Raw genomic sequence first — 12,568 nt, forward strand, 5'->3', positions numbered from 1 at the left:
TGGTTGAAAAATATTGTATGGTTTCAAACAGAAGGCAGCAATGTTTGGACCTGTCCTCAACATTGTTTGAGTGTGGTGAAGTGAGTGCAGAATACAAGTCACATCTGGATGGATCTGGCTTTTTCTGAAGCTAGCTGCAACAGAGAGCTCAGAAAACTTTACTGGTATCTTTTCTTGACTGGTGGGAGTCAGTACTGCATCCAAACGAGTGGCCTATTGAGTTGTTTTGTTCTCAACTTGGCTACTAGAGGTACAGGAGACAGCCGACCCAACTGGTATCACTGCTGAAATAACGGGTTGTTATCCTGCCCATTATGGAGTGATATTTTGATATTCCAAGACCCTACACTTGGAAGGCAATCATACTCAGACATGATTGATCGCCGATGACAGAAGAACCTAGCAAAGAAAACATTGCTTCACAAGCAACACAGTGCCTACATGCTATGACTTAGTGGATTCTTACACATTCTCAAAATTTAGCCTCGTTGAACAAAGTGGGAGTTATTGACCAGTAAGTGGGCACAGGATTACACAGCTTGAGTAGGAGAAACAGTCCCATTCATATTGCAAAGTAGATAGAAAGACACAACCTTTGAAGCAAAGAGCCGGTTCACAGTACCTCAGACTGTTGGAGGACTGGACTATAGTTTGAAAAAAAATTAAATAATTTCTACGCACACTGCACATATCTTACTTGCAGTGCAAAAAACATGAAACAGCACAATATTTAAAATGAAGAACAATTTTAACCAACATAAACTTACCAGTATTTCAATGGGAAGTGTGGGTCTGGTTTTGGCTGATAAGATAGTCAAGTTAATTAGGATTGTTGTTGTGTGCCTTCAATGTGACCCTAAGTTTTAGGGTAGGTGGGCAAATGACCTTCGAGGGCTGCATCCGGCCCGCGGGCTTTAATTTGAGGACCCCTGGCTTAATGCAAGGGATATAAGAATTATATCAAACAATTCACTACTGGATGTGCATATATATTCCCCTTGCTGGATGAGTGCCACCAAACAAATCAAATACAAAAAAATGGATTGTCTGTCAAGGAACTCTATAATGACTGGAGCCATTAAACATTATTTATAGTAAGAAAAAGGTCACCAGTTTAATCATGTACATTAAGCAGGCGAGCAATTTGTAAACATTCAAAAGCGGCAGCATCCAAGTTACAAACATCTTAAAAGAAAAGAAGAATCAAGACTGCTGAAGGATTTCCCGCCCCCTTCCTCTTCCCCTTCCAAAAATGTTGGAAATGATGTTTTAAAATACTACAAACACCAAACAAGCTTCTACCACCCCTAACAGTCTTTCCTCACAAAAAGCGAGTGAGTTCCAGATACTTAACACAGGATTTTTATAACAATATGTACTTTAGCATTTTTTGTGTTAAGTCACTTGGAGTTCAACCTCAGCTTAAATCCCATTAGCAAAGGGAATGTTTGTATCTTGATTCAATGCTTCTTTGACTTCTGAAGGCAACGTGTCAAAGAGGTGATCTTCCACAATGAGTCCACTTTTCCTGAGAAGCCGACACAGCCCCAGCGTAGGGGGAAGACGGTCTAAACAGTTCCCCTTCAGCTCCAGATGTGTCAGCTGCAACAGCTGGCCAATCTTTTCTGGAATTGAGGTGATACAGTTTTGTCCCAAACTCAAAGTCCTCAACTTGGTGCATTTAAACAACTGTTTTGGCAAAATATCCACTTTATTTCCCGTGACATGCAAATGCTGCAGATTTTGGAGCAAGCCTATTTCCACAGGAATCACTGCGATGGAGTTGTAACTTACATCTAAGCATCTGAGTTTCTGTAAACTGAACACTGCAGCTGGTAAGGATTCGAGTTTATTGTTGGAGAGGTAAAGGGACTCCAGATTTTTCACATGGGTAATGGAAGGAGGAATGTTGACTATTTTGTTGTGCCACAATTTCAGACAGGTCAGTCTTTTTAAATGCTGAAAGCTTATGACTTCTTCAATTGTGCGTATGCTATTGGACTTTAAATCTAGCTCCTGCAAGTTACTGAGACTGAAAATGGCGTGGGGAATCCGCTCCAGTTCACAGTTCTGTAATTCTAGCTCTGCTACATTCATCATTTTCTTAAGGCTATTCAATACAAAGAGCTTGGTGCCATCATTATGAAATACAAGCTTGGTTAGATGTGGTGCCACATCTGTGATGTTTGAGGGGATTTTGGTCAAATTGCTTTTCACATAGAGAATTTTAAGGTGCCTCAATTCTCTGAGTGATTCAAGTCCTATCATTTTATTATTTTCAGAGTTTAAGTTGCCGATCAGATACAACTCGCGGAGATTTTTAAGCAAGTACACCCAAGCTGGGATTTCTGCCACGTCAGTGAATTTCACATGCAGGCACCTCAGGTGGTCGCGAAGAAAGCTGAAGGCTGTTTGTTCTACTTTTGCAGGGCAATGGTAGAGATGGAGCTCTTGAAGGTTGGTCATCTGGGAGATTTTAGCTGGGATTTTTGCTTCCGGGATTAGCTCAAGTTTCAGGACGTCCAAGTCTGTAAGATCAAACACTGCATCTGGGACCCCTGACAGCATGAACAGGTGCAGTTCCTGCTTATCTTGGGCGTTCCTGGACACATGCTGCCTCAACTTTTCAAAAGTCCACTCGTGATTCAAGCTGATTTCTCTCAGTTTATTTTCACTCACCTCTGACAAAAAGACACCAAACCGCTTGGAGTACAGTTGATCATATTGGTCAACCATGTGTAAGAGAAATGCAAAATCATTTTTAACATCTGGAATATCACTGAAGCTGCTCTCTTCTCTTACCTTTTCAAAGGAGTACTCCTTCAGGGGTAACCGAAATAACCAGAAAAGTGTGTACAGACAGACGAAACCATAGACACAAATGAGGGAGATGTAACTAATGAGCAACTTTTTCAGCATGTAAGCCATATTGTGTGTGCATTCAAACTCCTGATAGCCAGTTAGATGTTCTACTTTGGGCATGCATGTGTGCTCAAAACTGATTTCATTGACAAAGTTTGCTGTGTAGCAAAGAATAAATATGAATTTCACAGTTTTGATGACAGTCTGAACAACATAAAGCTTATAAATTAAATCACTGTCCTCCACATGAGCCCGAAATTTTCGTACTTTCTCAAAGAGAGCTTTGGCTTGCTCCCCATCTTTTTTGTCCAAAATGGTCATGCTAGGGACCTCAATGACGGGCTTTTCAGCTGAAAATTTGAAACCAGTTTTGTTTATCATGGGGGTACTGGCATTTGGGCTTCCTTCATCACTACTGGTGGACACGTGCTTCGGCAGAGACTGGGCCCCAGTCAGTCTCTGCTTATTCTCCTCAGAATCCTCACACGCCGTTTCAGACAACGCTTTTGTAGTCCAAGGGGACTCAAAGCACTTCCCCAAGATGGAGACAAAATGCTCGATCTTGGAGCATGTTTTGGGGTATTTAAACCAAAAATTGCTGCTGACCATTAAAATAATAGTATGTATCAGAGCTAAGTAAGGAAAGTACTTTGAATACCAAGGAAGAGCCAAGTGGTAACACATCTGGTTAATAAAAACATATTGCTGGTAATCCAAGTTGGTCTTTCGGCCCAGAGGATCTTTCTGCTCTGTCTTTGTTTCCTGGTTTGGGACAGTGGAGTACAATGGTGGAAAGGTAGTTCGGCTCAGAGGTATGTCGGGTGTAACAACTGATGCTCTCTCGAAAGAAACAGTTGTCGCTGTCTGTGTTTCTTTATCTTGAACAATTGTAGTTTCGGATTCTGGGATGTTTACCACTCTGGCACTTCCCAAGGGGGTGGGCTGTATTTTCACATTGACAGCCGACTGTAACACAGGCAAGCAGACCACCTGATCTTTGGTCAGTTGCATGGTTCCAGCAAAAATCGCGACCATGAGCATAACCACTGCCAGGTAATCCATAAATACGTCCCACCATGGTTTCAGAATACGGTACGTCGGCTGAATGTCATTAAGAGATGCAACTTCCGCAAGGGTAAACATTCCTGTGAACAAAATAAAAGTAACAGTCATTTATCATTGACAGACAAAGTTGAAGTGTAAATTTCTAACTTCTAGTGATAGCTGCCCCTTTTTTACTTTCAGAAACTAAAACAGAAGAAACGCTTTTACTTCCCAACGTGAGGAATTAGCTCAACAGTTGTGAATGTTGTTGCATAACGAAACATAACGAAAGTGCCATACATTATGGTTACACTTGTTCATTTGTTAAAGAAACCCAGAATGTTTCCAAATGGTAAACTGTAATTACTGCATCATATTCACTACAGCAACAATTAATGACATGTGCGCCTCCAGATTTTACTGACTGCAAAGTGCCATAATCTCTGACTATTGTCTATATTGCATGGGTTGATTGAGTCTACAGATTTAATGTCTTGAAAGCCACACAACTGCCTCGCCTCCACTAAAGTGAAGGCTTAAACTTGAAAATAACACTGTAATATAAGCAAATGGCATTGACTGATTGATCGTGGCATCCACAGGTACCAAAGGACAGTGTGATGCATGAATGGTATAGCCATGTCTCTATCAAATGATAATCGATTAAACTGCCATAACAAGGATGAGTTGCTTACCTTTAAATATAATTCTTCAAGTGGTCACCTGTGAACTCACATAAATAGGGTTACTGCACTCGTGCAGTGTGCAGGTGTAGTAAGCCCACTTGTGTGAGTCACAGAGACCATGAAGAAAAAACCTCAGAAGGGCACCAGACAAGAAAGGAAAAAGAACAGTGGACCTAATGAGAGAGTTAATCATATTTGGCTTATTCCATTGAAATCAGAGGGAAATAAATTGTACTACTTTGTCCAACTCATGCATGTAAATAACCTAGTTTTAAGCAAGTTTGCTTACAAGCAAATTTCACTGAATTTAATGAGCCTTACTTCCAAATGAGGAAGATAAGATTACAGGTTGAAATGCTTGGAATCAGAAATTATTTGGACTGTGGAATATTTCTAAATATGTAGTGAGACATCTTTGACATAGGATCCAAGTCTAAACATGAAGTTTACTGATGAAGTTCATGCTTGTAGGAAGAGCTTGAAGGTAATTTTATAGACAATATTTTTCCTCTCATTTAATATTTTAGTAATATAAGAGTTCACCATAACATTCACACAATGAATTACAATACACACACCCAAAACCCCTATCCCACACCAAACAAAATCTCTTCCCCACACCCGTGCACCCTTCACCATGACTTCTGAGACTGAAGCACTAGGAAGCCTTTAAGCCAATTTATCTATCCTTGTTCATAGCCCAATCCTAAATCCCTAATGGTACTCCTCTATGTCACTGACTCTCCACTCAGATATGCCATGGCCAACTTCCACTTATTTTTATTAATATTTTTGTGAACGAAACAATGTTTGGGTACACTGGACCATCAGAAAGCAAAATGGTCATTATCTCAACCAACCTATATGGACAATTTTAGATTTTGGAACATTTTGTATTTCCAGATAAGGGATATTCAGCCCACATAACCTTAAGTTCTGGTCAGTGTAAAATACTCAAACACGTTGGCATAAATGTTGAGCACAAGAAAAAGTCATCCAGAAAGTTACCACTGGACAACATTAGCCCAGCAGTACCAGAAAGATTTTTTAAAATAGTACAAAAAATAGTTTAAATGGTCTTCATAAAAACCCAAAAGCAACAGTATTAACTAAACGAATTGGAAAAAAATATTCTTGATCTTTATTATTAAAAAGGGAAAGACGAGGGAGGAGGAATCGAATAGCACTTTTGAGAATTATTTGTTTTTGCAGGTTAAAATTGTGCATTAAAATTAAAATTCAAGTCTCAAAAGCTCTGGCTAAAATGAATAAGGTCAAGGTGCTGCTAAATCCCCCAACAATAAACTCTCACACACTTTTTAGGCCGGGGGTCCTCAAACTTTTTAAACAAAGGGCCAGGTCACAGTCCCTCAAACTGATGGAGGGCCGGATTATAATTTGGAAAAAAAACATGAATGAATTCCTATGCACAGTGCATATATCTTATTTCTGGTGCAAAAAACACTTAAAAACAAGACAATAATTGAAATGAAGAACAATTTTAACAAATATAAATTTATTCGTATTTTAATGGGAAGTGTGGGCCTGCTTTTGGCTGATGAGATAGGATTGTTGTTGTGTGCTTTCAAGTTGTTTCAGACTTAGGTTGACCCTGACGGCATACCGGGTAAATGACCTTGGAGGGCCATATCCAGCTCTCGGGCCTTAGTTTGAGGACCCCTGTTTTAGGCTGTGGCAGACAGCCTAAAACATTGAGAAAATATTTTGGAAATCATTGAGAAAATATATGTTTGCCGTAGGACAGTGTTACTAAAAGTAGTAACCACTGCCCCTGGTGGTACAATGAGTTAAACCCCTGTGCCAGCAGGACTGAAGACCAACAGGTCAGAGGTTCGAATCCGGGGAGAGCGCGGATGAGCTCCCTCTATCAGCTCTAGCTCTCCATGCGGGGACATGAGAGAAGCCTCCCACAAGGGTGGCAAACCATCAAAACATCAGGGCATCCCCTGGGCTGTCCTTGCAGACAGCCAATTCTCTCACACCAGAAGCAACTTGCAGTTTCTCAAGTCGTTGCTGACACGACAAAAAAAAAAAAAAAACCTTAAAAGTAACTGTAATAAATAAATAAATAAATAGTGGTCCCTGAACCGGTGCCAGCTTCTGAGCCATTAGCTTCTAGTCCCTGGATATTTTCTAAAACCCAAGAAACAACTATAGGGAATTGGAATTATATATGCTGGTCCCTGGGGGAGAAATTGTAACTGTTGATCCCTCACACCCAATAGGTATCCTGAGAAGCACTGCAATGTGACATGTGGTTAGATAGTATCACAGATGTCGTTGTGATTAAAATGTCATTTTAATGTCTTTCTTACCAGTCGAAATTTGGTATTTGGTCCCCTCCCAAGGACAACATTTAAAACACTGTAGGGATCCTGTTTGCTGACTTCCCTTCTCTCATCCTGCTAGAGATGACTAAGCATAGCGTCGGTACTGTGTAGAAGCAAGCATGTTTTCTTTCTCGCTACTTAACAGCAAACACCGTGTGCCAAATTGATCAAGTCCTTGTTGTTCAATGTGCCGCCCACCTCAGCTAAGGAAGGCTTCCTGCTACAGCCATTGGCACCGCAGAGATCTAATCTTGTTGTTTACAATAGCTCCACTACACACATTTGCATCTTAGCTCAGCTTACAGATTCCACACTAAAAAAAAAAGAGAGAGAGAGATAATGCATCTAAAATCAACATCCTCTCTACCTCCCAACCTTACAAGCAGATCTTTTGGGAATGGGAATAACCATGAACCAGCATTCTCTACGCTGCATATACGCTGACTTGCCACTAACAGCGGATTCGCTAAGTGGAATTGATTGCTGCCTGGACTAGTGAGAACTAGTTCAGAGGAATTAAGAGCGAGGGAGGGAAGGAGGAGAGGAAGGAAGGAAGGAAGGAAGAAACAAGTATCAAGTGACCTACAGGACCGGAGTGGGTGGGGGGAAGATATCCCTAGTTGCCTGGGAAACCATCGGTTTTATCTTTGCAATCCCACTGAGCTCAGTGGGACTTACCTCTGAGTAAACATGCATAGGAGGGAGATGTAATGAATGTCAAATATTTTTCCAGTTCTTACAGCCAGAAACAAGAAATAATATAACCTTCAGGTATTGCTCAGAATTAACCACACCCAGCTATATCTGCATAAATTATTTTAAATTCCGATATGCAGCTTTAATGATATTTGTTTGGTGTGTTCATTTGTACTGTTTTCTGTATTTATTTTTTATTTTCATTATATGTTGTCGTTTGTATTTTATGTTATATATTTGCTCTGTTGTACTGTTGAGCTTGGCCTCTTGTAAGCCGCCCTGAGTCCCCTTGGGGAGATGGTGGCGGGGTATAAATAAAGTATTATTATTATTATTATTATTATTATTATTATTATTATTATAAACACAACAAGATGAGTCCACAGCAGACACTCTAGTGGCTGTTGTACTGGATCACACATTGGACACTTCCCAAATGTCTAGGACTGTGTGATGTATCGGCGAATAATGTGTGCAAATCCCAGTAAGGTGGCCTTCTGCAGCTGGTAATTTTGTCAGCGCCGATTGTGTTTAAGTGCAGGTCAAGGTCTTTAGGCACTGCACCCAGTGTGCCAATCACCACTGGGACCACCTTGACTGGCTTGTGCCAGAGTCCTTGCAGTTCAATCTTTAAATCCTTATATCGTGTTAGCTTTTCCAGTTGTTTCTCTTCAATCCTACTGTCACCTGGGTTATTATTATTTGTAATTCACGACTTCCTTCCTTCTCCTGGACCTAAATGGTCCAAACCGAACAGGGCAGTGAAATGGATGTCAATTAACCAAGGCAACAAAAGCAACCAATTGGGTTACCCGCTAACCATAAACTACTGCCTGGAGCTGGATCTTTTTATTGTCTGTAGTTACGAAGTAGTGGAGATATACACTTCGTTGATCCAAGTTAGTTTTGCAATACAGTACAGTACAGTTTTGCAATTCATTTGCAGATGAATACTGAGAAGGGATGGCTTGGGAATGTTAGATGCATGGTCCCCAGCAAGAATGGAGTCTACCTTGCTCACTGTCACAAACCAAAACCTGCCCATGAGCCTGGCCACCCACAATGTTTGTCTTGCCCTGGAACTGGAGATGCTCCAGTAACAACCATCATGGCAATGAGGGGTACAATGTGTTGCAGACAGAAAGATAAGAACGATGCTGGGCTGCCACCACTGGCAGGTACAGCCAGGATAAAGAGCACCTCAATGTGCCTGTTGTTTCCTACATGCTTTCTTATTGTAGAGGCTGACCTGCTTTGTGGGTGGAATCCATCATCTTGTAGGGCAAGACGTTTCAGAGAACAATTCTCATAGGCTTCAGTTATAGTTATGTATTTTGGAGTCTGTAAACAACTAAAGGGTATCAGATCCCATGTTCCCAGACGAAAAACTGTGGCAAAAACACCAAGAATTGGGAAGCCCCGGCCCGTGAGTGCTCTAACTGGAGGTCAGCTGTGACCAGCAGTGTTGCAGAATTCGAAGAGGCATGAATGGAGGGCGAAAGGGAGAAGCATGCCAAGAGGAAGGTGCATCAAGCCAACCAGGACCGCCTTCCATCTGGAAACCGATGTCCTCATTGCGGGAGAACATGCCGATCAATAATAGAGTCCACAGCCTCCTACAGACCCACTGCCAAGACACTATACTTGGAGGTCCATCATCCTCGGGCTACGAGGGATCGCCTAAGTAAGTCCCAAACTAGAGGCTCTTAAGGCCATACCATTATATGCCTAGTTTTGTGTTTCTCAGGGACAAAACAACTGGAGAGCCTCTCCTATCGGTCTGCTATGCTCTTGATTACCCTTCGTGCAGCTGTTATTTGTAGTTTTCCTCCAAGACCGAAACAGTGTGCGTGTGTGTGTGTGAGAGGGAGAGAGACAGAGACAGACAGCACCAACACATGCAATCTTCCTAGAACTCAAATGCTCCCTATTGCAGTTTTTTTACTTCAAAGAACGAAAACATTTCAAATGTATTCTCATATTTAACATGCTGTCCAGTTTGATCTTTAAGTCCCCACTGGTGAAATGTGTGTTTTCTAGGCTGTCTTCTAAATGCCTTAGTAATTTGCTGGACAGGCATGCGTGAGAAAAAGAAATGGATGTGATTATGCACCGCCTGAAGCTGACTCACCAGCTGAAATGACCAGCTCTGCATGTCGTTTTCATGCCTTCTATGTGTTTTCTATCAAGTAATTTTAGGGTCAATCTAAATGTCAAATAAAATCAGTATTCCCTACAATGAACTTGTTTTCTGTCTCAAAACACACTTCAACAAACAGACCTGCAAATTAAACCTGCAAAGACTCTGGCACCTGTTTAACTCTCAATGACCAATCACAAGACAAAGCACATTAAAACTCTCACTATATGTGTGTGTGTGTGTGTGTGTGTGTGAAAATCACATGCAGTGACAAACACAGTTCTTTCACATTTTGGAAGAACATCTACCTGGAAAAAGTGACAAATGCATCCACAAGTTTGATCCTTAGTCTGCGGTTAGAGTCCTCTGACTGACATTATAGATAGATGATGCTGTTTGGTGGTGCAAAACATCCAAGGTCTTCAAAGAACCAGGTGGACACTGGTTCCAGTGCAATTAAACTGATCTGGGCTTTAATCTGACTTTTAAAGGATCAATTCAAAGTGCCGAACCCTTCTCTAAAATGGTTTCAGCATTTTAGACAGAACTTCTGAAGTTCAGATGAAAGCTCAGAATGGATTTATATCTCTACTGACATCTCTATCCCCTTCAGAGAATGCCTACACACCTGAAAGACACACTGTACTTTCTTGAGGGCTCCACCTTCTTCCTACCTGGTTCTAACCAGGTGTCAAAATGTTGTCTCAAGAAGAACAAAGCCAGTAACTGTTTGACTGTAAATCTTATACAGATCAGTTCTAGTCACTGGGCTTTTGCCAACACATCCTGCCACCTTTACAAGTTTTTTTCTACTGCCCTTTAGGCTTAAGAATTAGAAACTTTTTTTTCATAAAAATTAAAAGCTGAGATCCTCAGGGCATCTGATTTACTGGTTAATCCTATAGATGACAGGCAAACACATGGTTTTACTTTATTACTTTAGGCTTCAAAGTCCTGAAAGAAGGCCTTTTGGCAATTTAAATATTTATGCAGTCAATGAAATATGTAATCACATTTATATAACCACCAATTTCCAGCACAAGATACCCCTGCCCAATCTCAGCTACTAGTTTCTTATACAACTGAGACGAATGTGTGACATCAAATGCAATACAATTTCTGGAGTAGGGAATCCTTCACAAAGCTCTTTGGAAAGTACTATGAATGTAGGACAAAGGCTCAGTAGACTTAACAGCTCCCTGTAATCCTCTTACTCGAAGTTCTACCACTAAGAGCAATGTAAGAGCTTTACTTACAAACATGAAAGACCAATGTTCAATACTGCCCAACACTCCCATCTTCAATGGCGTCTATCAATGTTCCCAGCAACCCGCAAACCAAGTATAATGAAGACAGGCATCTATTTTGTGTCAAACACCTAGTAATCAAGAAAATACTGAGCAGAAGCACCGTGTTTATCTCCAACAGAACACAACCTTTACTGGATCTATCATCTATCTTGCTTAAATGCAACCAATGCTGAGGGAGTAGATGGTACGGGGAGATACATTTCCTATTGCTTGTTCAGATGTCTTCAAGTAATGGGGAAGCCTAATGCCCTGTGTTAGGCAAGGATGCTCATATGAAGAATGGTTTACACCCAAGAGCTAGTTGCAATTATGAAAGAGTCACTGGATCAATAGCTGACTTTTAAATCAATAAATATGGATCCACTGTAACCGGGAATAGCAACTGAATCTTGGGCTAAGTGTGTATGCTTTCTTCTTGCAGATATTCATGCCTAAACCAAGGAAAAGTACATATCAAAAGGAAAAGCCCACAGGGTGGCCTTCCTGCCCTTTTAATTATTTGGAACTTCTTCACATGTATAATGCATAAAGAAAGTGTGCATGTATTTAGAGGAGAGTGAAAGCAACAAACAGAATTAATACTGAGGTTTTACCTACTTCATGTGCATCTCACCGACTGTCTTTTTTCACCATGCTACTACCCTAGAAACTTGATTTTTAAAAAATAACCAGCTCAAGTCTATCTTTCATGGATGATTACAGCTGATCCAGGCCATGTTTACACAGGCCAAATAAAATGGACTCATCTTTCAACTGCTCCTGGGATTCTACATGATGTATGGTTGGATTCACAGCAGAAGCAATGCATCCAGCTGTTAATCCTATGCAAGGGGAAATTGAGTGATACTGGTGTTTTGGAAGTTTTGGATGTGTGGACAGTTGGATCAATTCCAATTCACTGTCCACAGGTTAAACAGATCCATCACTGTGTCATTGGCCATAAACAGCTTTTTTGCAGAGGCTTGCTGGTCACATTGCTTCTAGTGAGTTCACAACAGGGCACCCAAGCATGCATTCAGACAAAGCAGCATCTCCAGTAGGATTCTGCTTGTGGCCGGTGACATGGTGGCTTCAATAAAACCTCAGTCCAGCCAGCCGTCTAGACATCAAAAGGGATCCAGGGATGTTGTTGTTATTATTATTATTGTTATCAAACAAAAACACAGTATGTCACAGCAAATGAGATATATATTCTGTATTTCATATCACAAAATCACAAGTCGAACACTTCCCAAGTGTCTAGGTCTGTGTGATGTATTTTCGAATGATGCATACAGAACCAAGTAAGGTGGCTTTCTGCAGTTGATAGATCGTGATTTTGTCAATGTTTATTGTTTCCAAATGCCAGCTGAGATCTTTTGGTACGGCACCCAGTGTGCTGATCACCACTGGGACCACCTGTACTGGTTTATGCCAGAGCCTTTGCAGTTCGATTTTGAGGTCCTGATAAAGGTTGAGTTTTTCCTGTTGTTTTTCCTC

The 12,568-nt window shown here is 41.0% G+C and overlaps 1 protein-coding gene across 4 annotated transcripts in view; it reads right to left on the reverse strand.

The window, feature by feature from the left end:
* Positions 1-1,085: 1,085 nt before the first annotated feature.
* The window catches only part of LRRC8D (leucine rich repeat containing 8 VRAC subunit D), a 108,765-nt gene continuing 97,282 nt past the window's right edge, over positions 1,086-12,568 (reverse strand). For all 4 annotated transcript variants that reach the window (XM_060773893.2, XM_067467776.1, XM_060773894.2 and 1 more), the window contains one exon: positions 1,086-4,007. In XM_060773893.2, the coding sequence (XP_060629876.1) occupies positions 1,423-4,005 (2,583 nt within the window). In that variant the 5' untranslated portion in view covers positions 4,006-4,007 and the 3' untranslated portion in view covers positions 1,086-1,422. The remainder of the gene's footprint in view (positions 4,008-12,568) is intronic.

This window comes from Anolis sagrei, chromosome 4, assembly GCF_037176765.1.
Source record: "Anolis sagrei isolate rAnoSag1 chromosome 4, rAnoSag1.mat, whole genome shotgun sequence".
Lineage (NCBI taxonomy): Eukaryota > Metazoa > Chordata > Lepidosauria > Squamata > Dactyloidae > Anolis > Anolis sagrei.